A 25,689-nucleotide genomic window follows, 5' to 3' on the forward strand; every position below is an offset into this window, starting at 1 on the left:
AAGCCACCAAATTTGCATGCGATTATGTGAATTACAGTAAAATGGGATGTATGTATACATGTCCTCACCCTAACCCTGTGGTTCTTATTAAGGATGGTCGAGATCAGTGAGAACCACAGGGCTAAAGATATTTCTGTTTGAAATATTTTTCTCATATAATGCAAACACAGAAGTTGAATGTACAAAAGTTTACTGTAGTTAACTGTTGTCATTCTTTGGATTTTACTTGGGCACTCATGTTTACTGATAACCACAGTATAAAGTCTGTAAGATCATCACAAAATAAAAAACAAAAGAAATAAGCACATGTTGATGAAAAATTTGACTGGAAACCATTTGAATTATCCCGTTATCTGGTTTTGAATCCCCTATTAAACTATCACTGTGTGCCCGAAACTCACCATGTAATCCATCCTGTAACTGAACCCTGTCAGGGCAAACTACACCACTGTCTCATTTTCCTCCACTCCATTCCTTTGCATGCATATCCGTGTGCCCTCCCCCTCTTCTCTCTTGCAGTGAAGATCAATCACAACTGGGAGGTGGTGTACCAGGACACCAGCGTGGATGGGGTGGTGGGCAACGCTGTGATCCTGGAGTGTGGTGCCACCTTACCTGACATGTACATATGGAGCTTCACTAAGCCGGGCACTGAAGCTATAAAGGCTGTGGTGTATAATTTAGGTAAAGGAACCAGGATCCAGAAGCTGGCTGAAACACTTGGAAAGGTCAGCCTCATCTCCAACAGCGCGGCTGTTAGCATCGAGAACCTGCTTGTGGCGGCTCATGGTCTGTTCACCTGCCAAGCCTTCTACGACATCACGCGAGAGCCCAAAGTCTACTACTACTACGTGCATCTCAATGTCCAAAGTAAGACCGTCTGTACTCTGAGACACTTACTTTCTTCAGGCAGGGGCGAAGCTAGCAGTATGGGTGTTGGTGGCAGGGGATAGGGAACTCAATTCCTGTCTGGAACCCTCAAAACCACTCCTGTGAATCTATGTTAGAGGGAAAACCACATCCCAAAATACAGTAAGGGCCAGAGCTACTAAGATCCCAATTTGTGTGTATTAATTTGCGTGCGCAATCTAGAATTTTGCGTTTGGGGTTGAACCACGGTTTGCGGGTGATTTAGTGATTGCGTAAATGACAAGAGGTGTAAAAGTGTTGGAGACACGCCTTTTTAAACGAGGGTTTTGCGTGTTTCATGGTTTGCAGCATGGCGAGTTTGGAGAGCCAAACACGGAAAATGAAATTCGACCCTAGGTGTTTGGAGAGGTGTTTGGTGGATGAAGCCAATAAACATTTACATGAGCTACAGCAAAGAAGCCCTGGTCTCATTCAAGGAGTCCTGAGTGTGTGGAAACCTAATAAACCCAGCCATCTGGCGCGAGTTTTGTCATTTCAGGTTGTAACACTTAACTTTTCTCAAGCTAGTGTTAAATACATACAAGGGGGAAATTTAAGGAAAATAGAAAGTCTTTTAAAGTAAAGAATATATCAAAATGCAATGAACAACAATTCTAAATGAACGCAATCAATAAAGCACTTCAGAGACCGTAATAAAGTCAAAGCGTTTCATATTTAATTTACACCACCACCAGAATGAATGCACACGTTGTGCATAAAGTTCAATCAAAAGTAGGTCACAACAAAAATAATGACTTGATCACAGTCTTTATAAATTTAAAATAAACTTAAAGTCCCAATCTAACAAAAAAAGCAAACTTGTCCCTCTCCAAGCACTTTTCAGTGTCTTTTAAGTCTTTTATAATCAGTGATGCACGCAAACTCAATATAGTCTATAATCCACAAGGAAATAAAGGAAAAGCACAATAAACCCACACAGCAAAAACCCCAAAAAACAAAAAGATGCGATCGATCGCTAAGTACTGGTACACCAGATAAAAAGTAACAAAAAAGAGACAATCTCACCAAGGTCCACAGCGTAATCCACCAGGGAAGTAATCCTTTTCCTGCCCCCTGATGCACGCTGCAGCCTCTGCGCAGAGAATCCAACCGGTACACTATTTACTGTCTTCTGTCGTAACTGCCACTTACTTTTACTTTTCAGTCTTGTTTTCAATGTGTTCAGCTTGTTTCTTTTTATTTATTTATTTTTTTTTAATTTTCAGGCCCTAATTTCCTAGGTCCGCCTGTTCCTTTTCCCGGTTCTCTCCTTCTCCGCCTCTTCCACCACGATACATCCTCCTTATATTATCTTGTCTTATTTTATACATTATTTTTACCACATATCAATACCCAAAAATGACATCAACATACCAGAATGACAGCAGGTACCCACATATCATACCATTAAATATACAGGGAATATTTTCTTTTTTACTGTACAAAGAAAACCTGCCGTTTCCCAAAATTTCATTCATTACCATAAGTTCAAATAAACTCGTTTTAATTTACTTTTTTGGTGACACTGTCACAAGGTATTGCATGAGTCCTTTTCGTGACTGGCTCAAAATCCTCTCTGAGTTCCTCCAACAGCTCCAAAATGGCAAGGCTGCATAGGCGATATGTTTTAATGACTGTTTCCTCATTCATTACAAAAATGTTCACGCAAGGGTGAAAAATGCGTTTTCTGCGTCTTCTTTCATCGTTTCATGTCTCCTTCTTGCCACAATAACCACAGCCATGTATGCGCAATTACGCATACAAACCATTTGCACCTCCCTTTGAGACGTGTTAAATATAGACGCAGTTTCTATGAGCTAAATTGCTTTCAGGTTTGATAAATTGCTTTGCGTGTGCTAAAATAATATATTTACATTTTCTCCTCCCAGCACACACACAATTACGTGTAAATGCCCCATATTGCATATTCATTGCGGCAAATGTGCTAACTGGATGCAGATGCACTATTTTGCACCTTTGAAAGACGCAACCCTTAGTGCCCACTGTTAGTAAATCAGTTTGAACATTTTTTTGCATGTGCAATGAGTTTGCACACATTTTTATGCACTCAAACCTTTAGTAGATCTGGCCCTAAATGTATAAAGACCGAGCAGCAATCCCCAGGTGATGCATGAAGCCAATGACTATGTGCAAAAAGTTGCAGTTCCTCGGCTGTCCACTGGAGGCTGACTCCAAAACGATGCAATTCCTGTTAGGTCCCATATTAAAATGTTAGATTTCAGAGCAGAAATAAACATGTTCACATCCTAGTACTAAAATGAGTCTGATGTGAATAACCAATGTCTTTACTGGAAATAAAAACAATTCATCCATTTTGATTAAAGTAAGGCTAAGACTTCTGCATAATTAGGCACAAAAGAGGTATGACTAACTTGACTGACTGTTGAGTGCTGAAGCTGGTTGCCATAAGCTTTACATTTGCCAAATCTGTAGAGCGTGACTAACATTAACAGCTAGCACCACCAGCCTTTGCTCATCTTACAAATAACTTTATTTAAAATTTTTTTAGTTAAAAAAACTGCCATAGCGTACCGTTCCTACAACATGCTAATGGCTAATATTCTCATGTTTAAGTCTGGTGAAGTGCCAGAGAAAGCTCTGGCTGGAAGGCAGCGGCATTAACTGAAGCTACAGCAGCTACTGGTGATGGGAGGCTTCATTTCAGTTTTTTGGAAAAGTATTTGACCAAGATTTCAGGTCTGCATTTATAAATAAAATCTTGGTAATTAGTTAACCAACTTGTTAATCTTGCACCAGCTAATTTGATGTATGGATTTAACCGTACTCATTCCTATGCAGGGCCCAAGGTCGGCGTATGTCCATAAATTTCTTTACTAGTAAATTTCCTTTGTTTTCTTGATATCTCGAGAAATTAGCTACCACAATTAGCTATCACAGGATACACAAGTGTTATTTTTATTTACTTGTTTTTCACAATGGAAGATAAATAAAACAAAAAATATAGATGAAGTATGCTCAGGGCTTCTGTAAAAACAAACTATAGTTGAGTAGCAAGCTTGGAGTTTAGTGGGTAGATAGGAAAAATGAAAACTGCAGAAGATAAACATACCACATCAACTACATCCTGCATAAGCTAGTTTGTCATTCCACAATTCTTAAAAGCCTGTCATTTCAAAATCACATGACTTTAACATTAAAGTATTTTAAGTCTGAGATTTGCTGGCAAAACTAGTAATAAGCTAGCACATTTTGAGTGTTATTTAACAAAATTTGGAGTGGTTACTTTTGTATGTATGCTGCTTGCTGGCTAAATGAGCTCCTCTATTGGATAGTCTGAGCTGCCAACATTGTGGGGTGGATTAGACTGACCAGTGCTCTCCCAATTCATATTAAACATTCATGCAAATCCAGTATACATTTTGGGGAGTTCTCACATTAACAAAATTGTATGCTATGAATTTTTAACTAATGTTTAAGTTGGCTATTTTTCATCAGCTTTGGTTGTTGACATCTGCTCTTGCTAAAGATAAAAAGGTAGTGTGATCTGTCAGCTACATAGATGTTTCTTCTTTGTTTGAGGGGCAGAAAAAACATGCCTTTTTGTCATTTATTTGCTCCATACAGTTCCAGTCACAAAGCCTTTCCTCCTGGTGAGTGATGTCTCTCCAGTGGAGGGATCTACTATATGGATGCGCTGCAACCTGGAAAACGGGACAGGACCAGTCCAGTATATGTGGCAACATGAACCTCGTGGTGGCAACATCACAACCTTTGCATACAGTGACACCAACATTATCAACGTGACAAATGTCAACCGTAACCACACGGGCTTCTACCGCTGTGTGGCAAGCAACGCTGTCAACAGCAAGGGCTCCAACAGATTACTGCTGGAAACCATCTGTGAGTCCTTTGGCCTTGGACATTGGTTTTGTGACATTTAAATGTTGTAGGATGTTAAAACTTTTTCAGACAAACTTTGATATTTGTAGTAAAAATCAAATAATATCAATAGCAGTTTTGAAATCGTATCACTTGAAAATCACGCACACTGTCTGATTTTTGCAAAGTATACACTGATCTTATGATTGTTTTGGGAAGAGACAATTTAGTCGTCAATGGCCTTATTGGAAGAAAGTGATACCAGAGGGTTAAAACACGTAGTTTTGAAGAAGTATCAAAGAACTGAAATGTTTAATCCTATACTGACTGTATCATTATTAACAACAGTTATGTGTTCACTCGGGGAGAACTGATGGCTTTTAAGGAACTTTTTGCTCATCTTTCCCTCTTATCCTTAGTTGGCCCAGACATCCCTCAGATAGACGTGTCTCCGTACACGATAACAGAGCGGGGATATTCAGCTGTGGAGAGAGGGACAGTCTCTTTACTGTGTCAAGCCCAGTCTAACCCGGCCAGTCAGTACGTCTGGTTCCACAATAACTCCCAGGTCTACGCTGGGTCACATTACACCATCACCAGGATCTTCCGCATGCACACCGGCGACTACGCCTGCTTGGCGCAGAACACCTACCTCAACACCCGCTCCAAAAAAACCATCAGCCTGACTGTCTACTGTGAGTGTGAACTCTGATCTCTCACCTAGGCCCATGCCCTCCTCCTCAGTAAATCTCTTTAATCAGTCTCAAACTGTGTTCCTCTGTCTTGGCGCTACAAATGGCAAAGACCTCAATTCAGGTTTGACATTTAAAGTACAAGACTAAGAGAAATCCAGGATCTTAATCACCTCTGAATTTTCATCTTTATTTACACTTAATCTTCTACTAAAATAAAACTCACTGCACCTTTATTTAACCTGTCCTATTTTCAGTTACACTGAAACCTCCTTAAATTCTCGCACCTTTCAACCAGCCACCTCTGAACTTTGCCTCCTCCTTAACCTCTAAACGACAGATCCCTAAGCTTCTGATACACCTCTCACACACTCACACACCAACACACTCACAGCAGAGGGTGGTGGATGTGCTGCAGACCTATTCTCCAGCTCCGCCCATCTTGGAAGTTGATTGGACGCTGTGGAAGGTACCTCGCTGTGATTTCACAGCCATGACAAGTGTTGGTTGGCTTGAAGGCTGGACACTTGTCATTCTGATTTCCTGTTTGTTTTTAAGTTATTGATTTTTAGTAAGTTTTTAAAGCTTTGGTAGCAGGAGTAATCCCAAAGTCCTTCCTCTTGCCCTGATGACCCCATATAAACCCCCTTTTACACATCCCTTCTTTGTTACACTGTATCTTATCCCCACAGACCCACCGGATGGCTCCCCATCTTGTTCTGTGGAGCCAGCTCTGAATCACACCGCTCTGAGACTGCTCTGCTCTTGGCCTGGTGGATTTCCTTCCCCCTCCCTCAGCTGGACCGGAGATTTACAGCGACTGGCACAAAATGAGACTGACACGGAGCAGCAAACAAATCCACTGACCAACACTGCCATCTTGCTGCGATCAAAAGACTTGTCCTCTAACAACAGTTTGTTCTCATGCATTGGCTCCCATATAGCACTGAAACAACCACTTGGGTGCAGCACACGCTCATGTAAGAATCATTAACTTCAACATATTCTATGCAGGCATTTAAACTTCTCAACTCACTTAAACCTCTTCTCCATCAGATATTCCCCCAGCAGAGCCGGTGTGCTTTGCTTATGTGACCAACAACAGAAAGTACCTGCTACTGTCCTGCTCCTGGGATGGGGGCACTCCAAAAGCCTTAGTGTGGTGGGAAGGCCCGGGGGGACAGGGAAAAGGTGGGGAAGAAAACTCAAACATCTTGATCCTTCGTTATGGCACTGCTCAAGGAGGTCTACCCTACACCTGCCATGCAAGGCATCCACTTCTGGCCCAAACTAAGACCTGCAGACTCACACTGGGTCAGTTAACAATCTCCAACATGCAAATAAAACCACCATAAACAGCAATTATTATTGCTTTATTTATCATATTTGTCTATTGTCACCTGTAGAGGCTCCCATACTGCTGACGCAGCGTAGGGTGGTCTCTGTGTATGAGGGGAGTGACGTCCAGCTCACCTGTAACCTCAGGGCCAACTACCTCCCAGCCAGTGAAATCGCCTGGTTTAACAATCAGGGTGTAAACGTCCAAGATACTTCCAAGTACAAGCTGCAGCGCACATCTGCATGGGCAAATCTGACTGTGAAAGACACACATGAGAGAGAAGACAGCGGTGAATACAGATGCTCCACTTCCAACGCAGTGGGAGGGACTGAAGTCAATGTCACTTTAGTGGTCAAACGTAAGGAACTGTTGGTCTATTTTTCAGTTTGACTTCACTCGCTTTTTGTGATTATTTAATGGAGCACACACAATATGCACCAGTGCCCAAACACACTCAGTCCAGTTTGCTCTATACCATGTTTGGGCATGGCTCACTTCCTTAGCCCTGGTATGGATGGAAGAGGTGTGCTTTGGCACTGTACGATTGCTTTTTTCATGCGCACAGGTGCCAGGCACAGGTGGGCAGCATAGATGTGACTCATAATTGATATAACCACTATTCCTGACCATCACTGTAAACAACAGTAAGAGTATAATAGGTGCATATCTCCATTGTGCTGACTAAACTGCATTTCATATTACAACATGATGATATACCTGTGTTCAGACATAGTTGGGCTTGGAACAATGTAAGTGTAGGCTAGTGAGAGACCGCGGAGGCGAGACAAGCTTGCTTCAGCATAGTACGGGACAAATGGACCTAGAGTGTGAGTGTGTCACAGTTAATAATTTAGATACCTTTTTTATTAACAATTAATAGGTTGTTAATTATACATCTAAAATAGGGACGGAAGACGCCTTGCTTGTGGCCTACCGCCTCTGTCTTTTTTCCCCCTAGCATTTCTTTAAGATTAATGACAAAAACAAAAACCAGCTGCAAAAATTGACAAAGGTAAAGCATATTGAAAGGCCTTTTAATCAGTTAACTCCAGTTAATTAAATGGTAAAAGGCTGGACACAAACATGACAGCTTTCAATCTATTCAATCATTTACATGTTTGCTTTTAGCTATAAACTAGCTGCCAATATTGCATTATTTATAAGTTCCCCTCTAATTCAGTGAGAATAATGAGTTTGCATCTTTGATGCACATGTGGTTGATGCAGGGTTTTGCTGTGGAAAATGGAATAACCGCAGATTATCCTCCGTAGACTTGAGTATTTTGCTTTAGTGGGCACCCACACACACATTTTCGTTAATTTGTTTTTTGGTAATTACAGTTCTAAAGTCAACCTTTATTTTTCTGTGACTGAATTTCTGTAGCTTTCAATCCAAAAACTCCAATGGCTTCTTCACCAAACTTGGGGGCTTAGGGCACCTCTTTGCAAACTACATACTGTGCCTATGGAGCATCATCAGGACCAGGGTAATTGTAAATTTCAGAACTGGCAGGGTGGAACCAATGTAAAATCACACACTGTGACTCCAAATCTTCACAGCTGCAGTTTCAGAAGGAGTACAAAGACATATATGTGTAGCATTGTCAGTGAAGGGCTAGTGACAATACTAACATGTTATTAGAATTGCACAATGCTTACCTCTCTCAATGTGGTAAATGTACCTAGCTCTGTAAGCTCTGTAGCTTTCAGATATTTAGCGATAAAACAGTAGAAAACCAAGGTCTTCATCTTAAATTGTTTCAACAAAGTAAATTCTATTCATCCTGTAGAAAATGAATTTCATAGTCAAATTTCAAGTTTAGCTATCTAATTGTTGTCTTAAACTTTGCAGGTCAACAGTCTCACTGATGAACATACAGTGTTTCTATTTGGCTGTGTTTGTTCCCCTCATCAGGACACCCAATGCCACCCAACGTGACCCTGGTAAAAGTGGCATACAACAGCCTACAGCGCACAGAGGTGGAGCTGGAGTGGAAGGTAGAGAGTGAAGAAGAAAAAGGCTGGACAGGTTTCATCCTGGAGCACCAATGGATGTCAGAGCGACCAGGAAGGAGAGGCAGCAACAATGACACAAATGCAGAGACAAAGGACAAGATTGGCCCACCGGTCTGGTATCGAAACTTCATCCAAGACCCAGAACTCAGGACTCACACAGTGGGAAAGCTGACACCAACCGAGACTTACCAGTTCCGTGTCACACCTATGAACCACCGCACCATTGGCCACCCTTCTTCAGCAAAGTCTCCAGGTACAGTAAGGTCAATCCAAGTGAGGGCCATGTGACTAAACAAAGACAGAGGCTAGAGTTTTTTTCTTAACAAATAGATCATACAAAATTGTATAAACACAGGCAAAATGAATAGCAATGCAAATAAAAAGTTGACAGGTGAGTTAGGTGGATATTTATACATGATGTTGCTCTTGCTGTGATTGCTGTTTTACTGACATTCTAACATTTTTGTTTCTTTTTTTTTGTTATCCACTTAGGTGAAAGATACACAAAAACACACAATTACACACACATCACAGCTTCACACCTTCCACTCACTTCCTCTTTACCTTCCCTGCTCTATATCTTTATTCATACTAGTGCTTTTTGCTTCTTCTTTTTAATTGTCTTTGATTGTACAATGTTAGGATGTAAATGCTGTTACCAAACCAGGTTATTTTTTTTAGAGCTTGTGTTACTGGTTAGGCCTGAAGGCTGGTGGTTTTCAACCTATGAGCTGTCAATGCATTTCGATATCCATACGTCAACACTTCAGAAGGGTTTGCTTTAAATCAGAAAGTCTGGCTGCAGACTGCAGCTCTCAGGCGCCACTTCTGGCAGACCATTACAGTGAGGCACAGCCTCTGTCAGAACAGAAATGACATAATTTGCCAGTGAAATGTAATTCTAGTTTAGGATGTTTTTTTTCCAAGTTCAACTTTATTCATAAATGAAGTCTGGCATTTATAAAATAACTATATTTCAAACATTACAGACAAGCAACATTTAATAAATAAAACAGAAAAAATATCTCAGAGGTCTGATCTGGGATTAAATTATGTATAGACCTGTTTTGGAAAAAGTTTCACTAACAGTGGCTTGTTTAGCTACACTAGCTTTAGCTAAACCTAACATAGCTACACAAGCTACATAATTTGCATTACTATGTAGACCAATATAGCTATGCTAGCTTTAGCAACATGAACTTTAACCTCATTAGCTTTAGCTACATAATTTAGCTATGAAGGTTGCATATCTACATAGCTAAAGCTAACATAGCTTTAAGGCTATTGTGGCTAATAGTAGCTTTGCTAACATAGCTTCAGTAGCTATGCAGCTACATTATCTACATATCTTATGTAGCTCACAAAACTTTATTAGTTTCAGCGGTAGCTACCTTAGCTGTCTTAGCATTAGTCTGTAAGCAGACTGTTTACTCTGCTTTCATAAACATTTTGTAATCAGTTTTTGCTGGTCACACTTTTGACTTTTTAACTTCCTAACTCTTACCTGAACCCTAAAAAGAAGTTGAATCTGATTTTATTTTGAAAACTTTAGTGTGTATTTCAGTTCTGACAGAGGTGGCGTCTTACAGTAGTGGTCTGCAAAAGGGGATGACTGAGAGCTGCAGTCTTAACCGGACTATCTTGCGAACAATAAGACTATGAACATTTTTTGCGGGTGTAACAGGTATTGGGATGAAACCTGCTAGCAGTTTAAGCACACTGACTTGGCTGTAGGCTACTTGTTAACCTTCCTATCAATTCAGTCAGACTTTAAACAAATATTTAATTTTCCACAAAACATGTCAATTATTATTCATAATTGCATATTCATCACATAGCTTGATTTAATACACACGTTTTCCTTTTACTATGTCACCATAAACTGATCTTTGAAAAATTTCCCAGATTAGCTATTGCTAACACACAGTTGCACTCATGAGAGAAAAACACAATTAACTGACAGAGCTACAAGATTAGAAATTAAAATTTAACTTACACAAACCACATAACTGAACACTTAACCTCTTTATTCCATGTTTACACAGGAACAGTTTTAACCAACTCAAATCTAAAAGAAGACTAAACTGAGCTAGCCTAAATGTTTGCAATCTTGACGCTAACGATGCGACATTGTACTTAGCACGCTAGCATTCCTAATGCTTTTTAAAATACTCTTAAATACTCTACAACAGTGAAGACAGACAAATGTTTCAGCACACATGAAAATATGCACTGGTGTTACTTTTGAACCACAATATAAGAATTTTAAGTGACTAACTTTCTTACAAATCTGGAAAGACAAAGAAAGCTGACTCATTTGGCTGTAGTTGATAGCCCTCTGCTAGTCTCTGCAGTTCATACCCGGCCAGCTCAACGGGGGAGGTGCTGCTCCGTCCGCTTTTGGGAATGTAATTTCACATTTGCTAGGCCTAAATCTACATTTAAGCTGATTCATTAGCAAAATCCATACAAAATTAACAAATACAAATTACAAAATGTGACACCACATTATTGAACTGGCGAAGCAATACTTCTTATCTGTAGCTATTTTTTGGAGTTATATTTGGAGTAGTTAAACAAAATCCTGTCCGCTTTTTTTAAGTTCAAATTTACTCATCGAGAAATGTTGCAGCATAAATGTCATAAAGGACAGTTAGTTGTTCGACACCTTCCCTACAGTATCATGCTTCAAGTGGATAAAGAGGCAGACTTTATGCTAAAAATATTATTTGCTTTTGCAGCTAGAGGCATCAGTATTTTAGCTTGACCAATAGCTTTTTCCTCTGTAACTGCTGTAGAGTTATAATAACAATGACAAGCATTAAGAATTACATGATAATGTTAAATACTCAAAGCCATGCATCACCTATGATTTAAAACTGAAATAAAAGAGCGATCCATATTAGTATGCTAATAACTGTAATCAATATGAAGCTATAGTTTGATAATGCTAGCCACCATAAGCTCAGGGTTGAAGCTGACATGAAGAAGCCTTGACAAACCAAACAACTAAGTAAGGGGGAGTTTTAGTCCTTCTGAATTAAAAAAGAAATTGGCTTTTAGAATCTATTGTATATAGTCTATTGAGACCCAGCTTTTCTTAAGTTGGAATAATACTCATTATTTGGTCTGGCTTTTTCAGAATAATACATTTTGCTCCTTCAATGCAGCCAAAGGTTGAGAACCACTATAGACATACATGAGACCTGATGAAAATGATATGAGGCATTTGTCAAGTGCGGCAACTGTCTGTGTTTTGTCTGAGCTGTACTATTTTGCTATATGTAACTGTGATGTGTTTCAGCGGAACCCAGCTCCAACGTGCTCCCTGCTGTGATTGGAGCAGCTTTAGGTGGGATGCTTGTGGCAGCTTTCCTCACAGTGCTGCTTCTCATCTTCATAATCCGCAACCGCAACAACAATCCCCGTAAGTCCCATAGACCAACACAGATATCCTAATGACTTCAGTCATCATTTGTCGTTGATATTGCCTCTGAGCACTGCCTTAATACCTCATGTTTTGACTTCTAGGACTACATGACTTGCTGTTCGGTTTGTGAGTATCTGCATCATACTTATATTTGGAATATCATGGATGCAAAAGTTGGACAGTTGTGAAGTATTAACAGTATGATCTGTGTACAGAAAAGCATCAAACCTGCATTTTTTTTTTTTTTGTTGTGCCTAGGCAGCACAGTCAGTCGAGGGAAAATATCAACTTCCCAGAGGATGAAGTGGTGGCCGGGACAGAGGGGGGAACAGAGGAGATTGGTGCATCATCCAGTCCAGGCAAGAAAAACAAATCAAATACATTTTCATGCAAACCGTAACCCTGAGTTACAACCTCTGAAGACAGCACAGAGAGGGTATCTTTTCATCCCCATTACGCCACTGCACCATTCACAGTGGAGATGAAAAGTCACAGTGGCATGACTTTAAACTGCATGGTGAATGTGACCTAAGTGAGCTAATGTTTAAACACACAGGGTGGAAATTCACCCCAAGCAAGATGGCAAGCTGATGATATTCATATCATGCCAGTTTCTACATGCATGTAATGAGAAAACTGCTTTGGTAAAGAAGCTTTGGTAGCATGACTGAACTTTTTTAATGCAGCTAGAGTGGAAAACTTACACTGAAATATGACAGTGCCTGAATTTTAATAACTCAAAGGTTTTGTTTCTTTGATAATGAACCTCATTGTTTTTCCGTTTCAGGTCCAAGCATGGCTTTACCACGGGCATCTTCACCCCTCACCACTGCACAAGCCCCGCCTCCTGGAGATGACAATGAGCCTGTAAACGTCACCATCACAGTCCAGGCTACCGGCTCATAGTCATGGATCACAGTCTTTTTTTAGTTTTGATTTAGCCTTGAGTAATGTTTTGTAGACAGATAGCACGGTCATTACAACTATAGCAGCCTTTGGCTGACAGTAGATCTAATCTCTACCACAAATAAAAACAAACATTCATACTATATGTTCTGTGCAAGCTCTGACAAGTCAGTCACTTAAAGCAGTAGTTCTCAACTGGTCTAGCCTCACAACCCATCACCACCTCTTTAATAAGGAATAACCAATTTACTTAAAATTTCAACCACTCAAATGTATTTGTTGAAATTGCTGCAGATTGCAACTGATCAGTAAATAGCAAACAGTAAATATCAAATGTGATTGATATTAATGATTCAAGGTCTGGGAAGCTATGTTGCAATTTGGAGCAGTAAAATAATCTTTTTGACATCACACACTTTAGGATTATTCAGACAAATAATTATTTGGGACGAGCCTCAGGATACACCCCAACGATCATCAGGGAAAGCAAATCTGGCCTAAAATCAGGACCAGCAGAACATCACCCTCTTGTGCTGTTATAATTAACATGCAGCACACTAAATGTGAAATGTTTCTTTCTTGTCCAAGTTTGATGTCTGCAAGTGAGTCTGTTGCAGATCATCTCTGTGAGCCTGTTTTAACACGGGTGCTGACTTGGTGATGAATCATAGAATGGCTTAAACAACTGTTTAAAGGTGACTTTTAGCTCATGACTTGCTTGATGATTCAAAGAAGTGGTCAGAGAGGCAGCTGTAAACTCTCACAAGTACCTCTGCTAACACTAAGCTAAATTAATGATAAACATGCTATTTTAATTATGTTTTCCATAGTAAAAGTAGTTTCCTCGAGTGTGTTTATTGTGAACACCCACATGAGGAAATGTGGTAGCCTGAAGCAGCTTGACACACCTTAGCAGGAGAGAAATAAAACTGAAAACTACAGGTGCAGTTATAGAGAAGTGAACACAGAAACTTAGAAAGCCATTTTCTGTGATCATATGCACCAACATGAGATAAGTATGCCATCACATCTGTTTGTTTTGGGGGAGAAGGGGGTCATAACATCTGAAAAAAAACAAAAAAAAACAACAAAAAAACGTTATCTCTTTTAATTTTGTAATACCCTTATATAATACTGATACAGTAAAAGGAAAAAAAAGTTATATAAATGTTATGCCATATCACCCTATGGCCTATGAAACAAACATATCCTTGGAAAATATGTAATTTTTGGTTAATTTCTTGAGATCCTAAGAATGAAACATATCATTATGCAGAAAAACACCACTGTTATCCCAAAATAACATAAGTCAAGATCTCAAAAAACAACCAAAATTCACTTATGAAAAGCATATTATAAAATAAATGCATGTGGATGTAAGAACTTTTTTATTTCAGGCACACATTCGTGACTAACAGATAACAGCTTTGAGTCCTGACCTACCAGTTGAGAACCACTTACGTGAAGAACAGACTTTGAAGATACATGAACTACTGTGATGACACTGCTCTGTGAATGGTTTGGGGGTTTCTTAAAAAAAAGGGAAACTATTGTTGAAAGCAGGACTCCCACAGGGTTTGAACTATTGACTGTAGTCCTGTACTTTTGTAAAGAAGTTTGTGTCTGCTTTTTATAAAATTACACTCATACCTATAAACAGTTCATCACTTTATCACCGACTGTGTCCTTTGTCCTGTTAATACAAAATAGACTTGTACAAATGTCCATATAGGCAACTTACACAATGGTCTCTGAGAAATGTCACTCATGAAAGTTTCTGTGTGCACTCAATTATTTTCATGGTTTAAAACTGTGCAGCATATTTTCCTGTTGATACGCCTAATGCTGAGGTCAGACTACTCTATCTGTTTGCACGTTACAGTGGTCACTGCTGGAATAGGCGATCGCAAGGCCAAAACTCTTTGGCAAGACTTGACTGACAGACATGACGGACTACACCAAGTACTCAACCAATTATCACGACTGACGTGAAGATGTTAGAAGGAGGTTAGAAGGTGGTGTTTTCCAGAGTACTGAGACACTAATCCTTATTATTAGTGATTCAAAGCTGAAGAATTCCTGAAAGTGATGTTTCACCACAAACAAAGGACAGCTGGGTTTTGTTAAAGGATATGGGACATGACCTTATGTATGATAACCCCCCAAAAAAAGATTTTTTTTCCCCTCTCCTGATCATATTCCCTCAAAAACAGTCCTGCTGCATCAGAAAGAGTCCCCACAATCTAAATCCAGTCAAATATTTTGTCCAAAAACAGAACCAAATCCATGGACTGTTGTATCATTTTAAACTTGCTGTTGTTCTCAGTAGTCCACCGTATTTGTTGTAATGATGTCTTTATCTACGGGAAATTATTAGCAATGCTTTGTAGAAAAATTTTGGTCTCCAGTTTGAAAACACTTGATCTTTTCCTTAAAAAAAATCAGGTGTAAAATACAGATTTTTTTTTATATTGTTTTCATGTTTGAACGTGATTCACTAGCCAAGGCTTCATGCTTTTGCCCAGTTGAGTTTTCCAGCCAACACTTCACAGCCGCAGTCATCTACAGGCCTCTGTTTCACACAGGAAAACCCATTTTGTTGTTCTTTAATATCAGTAGCAGCTACAGTGAGTCTGACACTTTGGGAAGTGACTTGTTACCTTTCTAAAGACTCCTTGTTTGTGCTTGCAATCTAAATGGTTCAAACGCAGCATTCAGTTTGATTTAGGTATTCCTGGATAGGGTTTTTTGACTAATTTTACCCAGAATTCCAAGGGTTAAAGCAGGTGTAGAACCCAGTAAGAGCCTTAACATATCTCTCTTTAGTTTGTGGATGTCCTAAATTCTCATAACTACATTTAAAAATGAGTCCTTCTTTTAATAAGTGATTTTAAAATATCCATGATTATCATGAGAACCTCCTCAGGTCAGTAAATCTGAAATTCCATATTAGTTTATGAAAAATCACAACCCTTATGCACCACAGCTGCTAATACACACATTTAACTCTCATTGTTTGTCTTTTTAACAATTTATTTACTCAAAATTTGGGCTGTCAAACATAATCAGAGCCAGAACATGAACACTGACATCTAAACTTCATCTCATACTTACAGGAAACTAAAACCTGATTTCCAACCCCATGAAAACCCTGTCTGCCCTCCTGACATGTGACCCTTAAATTCATTCTCACAGGTCTAAAATGACAAAAAAGAAACATTTAAAGATAACAGCAGAGTACATTTAAAACATCATTAGAACAACTAAATATTTACAGGTTCCTTATTCAATGTCTGTGGCAGTGTTTCTGTTTTAGTCCAGGATGTTCAAGTGATTTTCTGAGTGCTGATGATGTCTCCAAGCTTTTGTTTAATTTTCACAAAGAGACGCTTGAACTCCAGGCCATCACCCTGGAAGACAAAAACATCTCAGCATGTCAGTAAAGAAAAAAACATCATACAATGAGCCAACATTACTGGGAATTTGACTTATTTGCTTAACAGGTCCAGTTTCTGTTTTGTTTTCTCTAGTTTACCTAGATTAGTTTTATTTTGGTCTACTTCACTGTAAAATCTACTTTAGTGTTGTTTATACTCTGAGGAATATAAAGTTCTAAGTGTTCCAGATGAATTAAAATAGAAAATTTAAAATGTTTTGACACAATGGCAAGATCTGGAACTGTATTTACTGCATCATTTTAGAGGTGGGTGGTAAACCAGTATTAATGCTGTCACTGGTAAAATGTTTGCCACGGCATGGATTTCTGCAACACCGTCATCACCGGTTTAAATGCCTACGTTGTACTGTGATGCACGTGCGAGGCATATCCGCTCCCACAGCTGGCAGAGCAATTGATTTGTGACAGACAGCTCAGGCTGAGTCCAGTCAATAGCACGTTTAGCTCTAGTATTATGTGTAGCTAGGTAACTAACCAAATGTCACCCGCTCCTGCCATTGAAACTAAGCATGGTTAGTAGGCAAAAACATGTGTTCTTTCCTCTCAAAGTTTGATGGCTGTACCGCAACAAAGTCGGTGTCGTCTCTGTCAGCCTGCCTGGGCTTTAACACAAGCTAAGTGCTGCTTTGGCTCGTCTCAGTTTGTCGAGAGCCCAGCGCTGCAACTCTTCATCTTACAACGGCTTAAACAACCGTTCAAAGGTCTAATTTAACTTTTAACTTTCTTTTCTAAGTCCACAGTGAGTCAAAGATTAAGACTGCGATGTCCTATGAGGTCAGAAAACCTACTGTAAACTAGCTGCAAAATCTCACCAATACGTGATATGATTTTTAGGCCATATCGCCCAGGCCTACATCATTTATCATTTATTTTAAAAGGAGGCTAACTCATGATGTACAGCAGGCATGTTGGTATCTTTAGGAGTAACACTGAACACCAAGTACAAAGACTGTATAAAAAGATGGACAATAGGACAGCTCCCCAAGAGAGAAGCCAAACATTTGATCATCTCCCTACTGACTGACTAATGCAGTATTTTTTTTCTAGGTCTAAGATTTTAAACTGTGCTCAATTTGAAGTTTTAAGTTCCCTGTCCAATCATATGAGTTTATTGGTGCCATTGACCATTATCATTTTTCCCTCCTAAAATTATGAATTCAGGCATCATTTTGGCATTGACACTGTTTTAAAAGTATCAATTTAGCACCAGTATTGGGAAAAAAAATATAAAACCAACCCCCAAACTTGGGTTTAACAGGGTTAAATGACAGGATTGAAAGCTCTGACAACAAATCCTGCTCCAGCTGTGCTGTGTGCCCTGGATTAACAGCGTGGAGGTGTAACAATGAGAGGAAACATAACAAAACCAAACACAAGAGTCATCAAACCTTTACATATCCTTGAGTGTCTGCTTCATACCCACACAAGATGGCAACAGGCGATCCTTACTGACCTTTACTGACTCTAGCTCCAAGTGACACCACCACCACAATTTGTCAGCATCCATCAAGGAGAGTATTTTGGCCTCACTTTTGTGTAAAAGGATGATGTGGATTTGTGTAATACATCTTTAATAGAGTCAATGGTTCAGAAAGTCCAGAGCAGCAATCAGGGACGAAATGTTATCAATTCATCTCCCTCCACACGATGTGCTGAAACAGGCTGAAAACATTCTCAATTTAAACCCTTGAGGTTTGCAAACAAACTTGCATTTTCACACAGGGTTATGAGGAAAATACAAATTAACCTAATATGATGACAGGTTGACTGGATATCACCTAAACTGGACTGATCAATGCCTGTGACTTCCCTTTGATATTAGTTGGAGTTATCAGTTGTTTCCATTTAAATCCTCTAAAGACACAGGCTCTATCTGAGATATGAAAGGAAGGTTTGCCTCTGTAGATGGGATGTGTGAAAATAACCACTAAGCTGTCAGAGCTTCAGTAAATGCTCTTTAATGTAAAACTGAAACTCACCTTAGACAGTCTGAAGTCCAGCAGTACTCTCTGATTCAACTCCAGCAAGTGGACTTTGAAGATGAGCTTGTTGTTGCGTTTGTCCAACGTGCTCACCGTCACCTTAAAAAAGGCAAAAATTCATTAAAACCATTAATGTGCACAGTGAAACTTTGAGTTTATTGACAGCACTCAAAGTAACAGCGAGCAAAGAACAGATCTTCCAAACTGGTTGGACAGGAGAGTAAAGCTATGGTTTCACACAGCTTTGTCTTCAGATTAATTTAAAAATCAACATTTGTTTTGTTTAACCACATTTATTGTCAATTCTATTGATTAATCCTTAGCGCTGTCGGCTATTTTAAAACTTTTGTCTGGACTTTTAGTCTTAAAAAGCTTGTAAAACATCAACCCTGTGGTGCAGAGTCAAGCTCTAAACATCCTTTTCTTCAGGACAACCTGGGCTTTCAGAATATGTGAAGCAAAGTTAGTTGAATTTTAAAAAGTTATAGGGCTATAAAGACAGAAGAAAAAACAAATCAGATATTAAAACTCAAAGACTTTATGTATTATCACAGTAAACATTAATGACTCAAGGTATTTTTGCACAAACATGTTCTCCCATCTCTTTGGGACAAAATAATTAAAAAATAAGCATTCTGTGACACAAATTCCTCTAAATATTCACATTTTTACAAAAAAAGAGTCCTTGCGCATTTAGGAATTTGAGTCATTATTTCGAGTGCAGTGACACTGAGAGACAAATTACAGCCTCCCTGTGTTTATTTCTCTCTATTATGACTCTTTCAGACTCTCTTCTTAATTTTCTAAGTCTGTGCACATGCCCTGTTCAGCAAAGCATGACGTGATGATGGAATAGCTTCCTATTGGTTGTCACAGCTCAGTTGCAATGCATTCTGGGATACAAGGAGATAATACGGCAGCGGGCTAACTGATTAACTACAGGAGCGATCAAAAAATGGATTATAAATAGACAAAAAGACGTCCAATATTGGAGTTACGGGTGTGGATTTGAGCTTTAAAGACCTCAGAAGTCAGCCAAATTCCAGACTCAATAGAAAACGCTCTGTAAGAGCTAGGAACACATAAAGGGCAACAGAGAGCTTTCAGAGGGAAAAAAGACAAGTTAGTGCCTACCACCTATGGTTCAAAAGTTACCAAGCAATTTAAAAAGGTGTGCCTGCAGCACAGATCCGGGCTGAGAGCACTAGGGGTTAAACAACAATTGCATTTATATTCATACTTTTGACCCTGTATATTTTACAACAGACATACCTGTTTGCCGCAGGTGAGTTTGTAGCCCAAAGCCAGGCTCTCACAGGCATCTTTCAGGTCAGCTAAGGAAGTGTCAGCATTCACGTTGGTGAAGAAACGCGTCATTCTGCGCACTAATCTCTGCCAGGGCGACTACATTAAGGAGAAAGAAAAAATTAGGAGAAAATGAATGCGTTATGGAAGAGTTTCAAGGTTGAATGGCTTAAATATTTGTTTCTGTTTTGACGATAAAGTAGACAAAATGGAAGAAAAATCTTGGCTGGTTAGTGAAAATTCACATTTTTGTCAGATAAACTTGCCAAAAAAAACAAAACCAAAAAAAAACCAAAACAGCTCTAAGTGATGTACCTGACTGGCTCCAGGAGTGCCCAGCAGCTGACTGCCCAGTAACATGTGCTCCGGCTTGGTCGGCTGAGAGAAGCTAACCTGACCTTCAGCTTGACTGATTAACAACATGGCCTCCCAGCCACCTGCTGCAAAATCAGGCTGAGAGCTGGAAAACTGCATCCTGTCGTCACTACGGAGGGAGGAGTGTGGTTTTCAGATACCAGGCAAGAACATAAAAATAATTTCGTGCTGAAATAACAAAGACAAACTTCTGACCTGCTGGATCGAGATATGAATCCTCCGTCTGATCGTAGATGTTTGTTCCCCGAGCCCAGCGGAGGTTGCTTCACACCTGTTGACACACAGAAAACATCAGTTTAAGAGCAATAAAGCACAAGTTGAGCCAACTGTTTACTGATTTAGAGAGTTGCCTTGAGTAAACCAGCGATCATTTTTAATGTCTGCCATGGTGATGCGTGAATCCGGACAGGGCAGCAGCAACTTTGACAACAAACCTGGACAGAAAAAATTAATAAAAATCAGATATTTTTGAGACTAAATTTTGTGTTTGGGTTTTTATAGAAAAAAAGACTCACAAAGAGGCATTGGTTGTATTTTCTTCCAAGGAGGTAGGTACGTTTTCTTCTGAAGCCAGTCTGAATACTCCTGACAGCTCTCAGTGGGTTGATCCCATGGTAACTCTGAGGAGGAGGGTTGGAAAAACAGCATTTTGATTTTTAATAGGGCTGCACAAAATGAGATTTTTGTCGATATATTATCTGACATTTAAAATTTTTTTACAAACAGACTAACTAAATTAACCCGTTTCGAGTGTCCAGGAGGTTTTCTTATTGACATGGTTTTGAAAGTGTTTGATTTTAACTAGTTTCATATAAAAATTCTGTTACCATGGCAACTGAATAGTTCTTTAAGCATTGGACCGCAGTGGTGAATATGAATGTGGGAGCACAGACTGTGAGCAGACTTTACCTCCAGCCAGCATAGCAGTGAGCACTATCCCACACGCCCAGATGTCTGCAGGCTGAGCCCTGTATTCTGTTTGACTGAGAAGCTCAGGAGCCACATAAGGAAGCGTCCCACAGAGTCGATTCAGCCGCCGCTCCCGGCCTTTGAAGCGAAACATGGTAGCCAGGCCAAAATCTGTCAGCTTCAGGTTATCTTAAAGGTGAATGACAAGAGCAGAGGCTGGTTAGAGAAAGGGTGGGATCAAAAGGTAACCCTCCAGCTCCTCCTCACACGTCACATTTTGTCACCTTTGTCATCCAGCAGAATGTTCTCTGGTTTTATGTCTCTGTGGGTAATGCCATTATCATGGAGGTATTCCTACAGAGAAAGGGGACACAAATTTAAATAGCAGAAGAAGAAAACAAGTGAATCTAGAAACATCAAAAAACAGAGATTGGCTTTACTCACCACAGCGGCTACAAGCTGCTGGAAAAATCGATGAGCATCTTTTTCTGCCATCCCCACATCAGGCTCTGAAATTAATTCACATGTCCTTTAACTACAGCGATTCAACCATCAAAACACAAGGAAACAAGGCGGTTTAAAAAATGCAACAGAGTTAAGTTGACTTTAAATTATTACAATTTCTATAACCTCTTGAAGTGCTAATGAAATAAATTTGATTAAAATTTACATATCCTGATTTATCAGCTGCAACCTTCAAACACTGTTAGGAATAAATTATAAAATTACATTATATTAGATTCTTTTCTTTAATGCATTTCCTCAGCTCATAACTGAAGGATTTTCAATGTTAAGTGCAGGGGTTAAAAGGGTACAAGAACAAATTACTCAAGTAAAAGCACAGCCACTTTGTTAAATTATAGTAGTAAAATTAGTGGTCTACAAATTTACCCCAGAGCAAGTAAACGGCAACAAAATAAAACTTACACAAAGTGCTGAGAGATTATTTGATAACTGAGTGGTTGAGGTTGAAAAGTAGAATATGAAACAAGAGAATATGAATCTGCAACCCGGTAGCTTCTTTAAAGGCATATGGTTATGATAATGTGCAATGCAACACTTAATTTTGGATGTAATGTGTGATCACTCTCTCGATGTTTGCAAGTTTCCTGTCATACAGTAGAGTCAGCCAAACACCTGCCAAGCTCCCGCAGATGATGGACAGCCTGGATTTCCGTTAATTTTTTCATCCAGTCTTTACCGTTTTCACTCTGTAAAGGATTCCAAGTAAAATGTGGTAACATTTACTCTTTTAATGTTCCTTTATCCTCCTTCTCAATCCATAATAACTTTCTTATGTCTGTGGTTAAGTTTGTCATAATCTTTAGTTTTTTGTAGTTCAATATTTTTTTCAAATTAAATGCAGGTCTGTATCCATACAGGTAGTCAGTTACCCTGGCGACCAGTCCAGGGTGTACGTCGCCTCTCACCCAATGACAGCTCCACGATCCCCCATGACCCCTAACGGGATAAGCGGTATAGAAAATGGACAGATGGATGGATTTACAAACGATATTTGGCTATAAAAACCTTCCTATAGCAGCTGTAAACATTTTCCATACAAGCAAAATAGTGGAGTTTCAGGGTGAACTATTCAGCCTATGTAAGTTAAATTATTTTCTTTATTTATCATTGTTCCTTACACTTGAAAGTGTGTTTTAAAGACTGAAATTTGTTCATCCTTAAACCTCAAACTTTGTGTTTTAAAAACTAAAGTTTAAGGTCTGAAGTACATTTTAAAAGTGGTATCAATATTGGCTAAAATGAATTTTTAATATCTGCAAAAATCCAATATCCCTACAAAATTTCAAAGAGACAAAAGGGATTAATTGCCATTAACTATAAATTGTAATTATGATTGTTTAATACAAGAAAATTGTAAGGTTCCATTTCAGCAAGATTCCCTCTTCTAAGGCCCTTCTCCCCTGATTGCTCAGGTCGGCCAGATCACCAGCTCATGGAGGAGTCCTGGATGTCTTTCATTTGAGAGCCATGGAGGCCACTGTGCTCTTGGGAACCTTTAGAGTTTTTTTGTACCCTCTCCCAAATCTGTGCCTTGCAACAATTCTGTCTCTGAACTCTGCAGGCAGTTCCTGTGACCTCATGGCTTGGTTTTTACTCTGATATGCATTGTCAGCTGTGAGGCCTCCTATAGAGGGGTGTGTGCCTTTCCAAATCATGTCCAATCAATTTAACTTCCCACAGATGAACTCAAATCAAAGTGTAGAAACATCTCAGCAAAGATCATGAGAAATGGAACGCACCAGAGCTAAATGTCAAGTGTTTTTGCAAAGGGTCTGAATACTTATACATCAGTGAGAATAAAAATGCTTTTTTTCAACTACAGCATTGGGCTGCAACATAACAAAATTGTGAAAGTGAAGGGGTCTGAATACCTTCCTAATGCACTTTATGCCTTATCGTTATGAATAAAATTTAGCTTTTGTGCAAGCTCTGGCATATTTATTGTGATGCACATTGTTAAATATAAATCTGCACAATCCTTACTAAATAAATAAGAACGCATATTTCTCACCAATTCGGTCAAACAGCTCTCCTCCAGTGCAGTACTCCAGAAACAGGTACACAGTCGTACCTTCTTTCCGTTGACCAAAAAAACGTACAATGTTGGGGTGGTTTAGCACCTAAAAAAAATGGCAAAAATCCCAATTTATTTAAATTATTAATAAGCCAGAATTTAGAAGAGTTGAACATTATGTACATTTTCGTATATTCACATCTATTCATACTATGGAGGTACTACCTCTAAGGAGGGACGGTGCCCTACCTTGTGTATGCAAACCTCCTTCTTGACATTTTCAGCACACTCTTTGGCCTGAGAGGTGTCGATCACTTTCACTGCCACCGCCTCCTCTGTCTGTCTGTTAACCAGCAGCCTCACTCTGCAGTTAAAAAAAAACAAAAAACAAAGAAAAAGTGCCACAGCAGCACAAAAGACAGATTTAATGGAAAAACCGAGGCTGAGATAAAGATAGACAAAGCAGATAAGAGAGCTAGCAGTAGATCTGTGATTCTTCATGCCATCAAAGTGCAGAACATCACATGAACTATGCACAGCAAAACAACGAGAGGTGCTCTGCTATGAACAATGGTTGTATGTGATTTAAATGATGAATATAAAACAACATTCATACTCTCCGTAGGCTCCCTCTCCCAGTGTTTGAACAAGATCCCAGTCTTGCACAAAAGGCACAGCCATGCTGAAACAGAAATACACAAAAACAAGAAAAAAAAAACATTTAACACTGCCGTACATTTTCCCGGCTGTTGAAGTATATCTCGGTTTCCCCCAAGGCACATACTTTCACTTCGTAGGACTGAGAGATTCAACATCGCTGTTAGATGCCATTTAAACTGAGCTAAAGGTAAAAGAAAAGGAAGTTCGAGAGCGAGAATTTTTCGACTAGTAGACCAAAACAATCTTACCTGCACAGCCTTTATCGGCCGACAGCGTTTAAAAACGTTTCCTGGAAGATTAGGCAAACTTTTTGTTTGCTTGAGCCGATGACAGAAGCAAATTTGTCACAAATTTGGCGCGTTGTTGTGTTGCCGATGATAACTTCCGCTGTCGACGTCATATCCGCTTTTACTTCCGCCATGGTCAGCTGTCGAAAGCGGTGTTGTGCAGCATTACCGCCGACTACTGGGTTTAAAGTAGGACAACGTTTGCATCTTCAAAATATTTTTTTAAGACTTATTCTATAGCCTTAACTTTAAGAAAAGTAAAACGAGGTGTACAGAAAACCAGTCAGTATCTGGTGTGACCACCAATTTGCAATAACCATGTTCTCTAATTAGGATCTTGATATGCCACACCTCTGGTGTCGGTGGATTATCTTGGCACAGGAGAACTGTTCACTAACACAGATTTAGACAAATTTGTGAACAATATCAGAGAGAAATATGCCTTTTATGTACGTAGAAAAACTCCTAGATCTTTGAGTTCAGCTCAAGGAAAATGGGAGCAAAAACAAAAGTGTTGCATTTATATTTTTATATTTCTGTTCAGTGTACTCATTATAGGCCTACAGTTTGTCAGAAACTGAAACCAAAAGGGCAGCAAATATGGTAAATATTTTTTCCTATGTAGACTTTTACTGTTTCCTTTAAAAACCAGAAAAAGTTGCATTATCGCAATCACTAATTTATCTATAAAACTGAGGAAATAAAGTAATGACAGAGGTATGGGGGGAAGAAAGCTTAAAACAGGTATAGATATAAAAATAATGAAAAGAGTACAAACAAGGAAGCCCTAAATGCTTTAATGCAGTGTTAATTTTGGAAGCTATTTACAAAGTTATGATTATATTATTATTATTTTTAAAGTTATCATTAATATAATGAAAATAATGACAACAATAATGATAATTTTAATAATTATTATAGTGATAGTTGGCAGTAGGAGTAAAAATATTCCTACTACTATTACTACTAAAAAATAGTTGTAATAATCATAACATAAGTAATCATGATAACCATAATGGCAAT

The 25,689-nt window shown here is 39.1% G+C and overlaps 2 protein-coding genes across 3 annotated transcripts; one reads left to right on the forward strand and one right to left on the reverse strand.

Moving 5' to 3' along the window:
* The first annotated feature begins 93 nt into the window (after positions 1-93).
* Positions 94-13,152, forward strand: LOC121518521 (V-set and immunoglobulin domain-containing protein 10-like 2). Its single transcript, XM_041800871.1, has 12 exons — positions 94-106; positions 520-870; positions 4,516-4,791; positions 5,190-5,465; positions 6,155-6,442; positions 6,519-6,776; positions 6,869-7,159; positions 8,716-9,069; positions 12,121-12,243; positions 12,348-12,372; positions 12,505-12,605; positions 13,034-13,152. The coding sequence occupies exons 1-12, from the start codon at positions 94-96 to the stop codon at positions 13,150-13,152; spliced, it is 2,475 nt and encodes an 824-aa protein (XP_041656805.1).
* Positions 13,153-16,146: 2,994 nt separating this feature from the next.
* Positions 16,147-24,786, reverse strand: chek1 (checkpoint kinase 1). 2 transcript variants are annotated; one of them, XM_041800697.1, is made up of 14 exons: positions 24,628-24,786; positions 24,336-24,401; positions 23,969-24,083; positions 23,717-23,825; positions 21,625-21,689; positions 21,465-21,534; positions 21,181-21,369; positions 20,787-20,891; positions 20,622-20,705; positions 20,467-20,542; positions 20,212-20,380; positions 19,864-19,995; positions 18,589-18,690; positions 16,147-16,562 (listed from the first exon to the last, which is right to left on the reverse strand). In XM_041800697.1, exons 2-14 carry the CDS (start codon positions 24,398-24,400, stop codon positions 16,479-16,481), a joined length of 1,365 nt encoding a protein of 454 aa, XP_041656631.1. In that variant the 5' UTR covers position 24,401; positions 24,628-24,786; the 3' UTR covers positions 16,147-16,478. The 2 variants fall into 2 exon arrangements, with proteins under 2 accessions (XP_041656631.1, XP_041656632.1); XM_041800698.1 differs by lacking the exon at positions 24,628-24,786 and adding an exon at positions 24,504-24,619.
* Between the last annotated feature and the right edge of the window lie 903 nt (positions 24,787-25,689).

This window comes from Cheilinus undulatus, linkage group 12 (assembly GCF_018320785.1).
Source record: "Cheilinus undulatus linkage group 12, ASM1832078v1, whole genome shotgun sequence".
NCBI classification, from domain to species: Eukaryota; Metazoa; Chordata; class Actinopteri; order Labriformes; family Labridae; genus Cheilinus; species Cheilinus undulatus.

Coding starts and splice junctions, on each gene's coding strand:
- LOC121518521 (XM_041800871.1), top strand. Junction 871..4,515: donor CGTGCATCTCAATGTCCAAA/GTAAGACCGTCT, acceptor TGCTCCATACAG/TTCCAGTCACAAAGCCTTTC. Junction 6,443..6,518: donor TGGGTGCAGCACACGCTCAT/GTAAGAATCATT, acceptor CTTCTCCATCAG/ATATTCCCCCAGCAGAGCCG.
- chek1 (XM_041800697.1), bottom strand. CDS start 24,400: ATGGCTGTGCCTTTTGTGCAAGACTGGGATCTTGTTCAAACACTGGGA. Junction 20,381..20,466: donor TTCATATCTCGATCCAGCAG/GTCAGAAGTTTG, acceptor CTCCCTCCGTAG/TGACGACAGGATGCAGTTTT. Junction 19,996..20,211: donor GCACTCCTGGAGCCAGTCAG/GTACATCACTTA, acceptor TCCTTAATGTAG/TCGCCCTGGCAGAGATTAGT.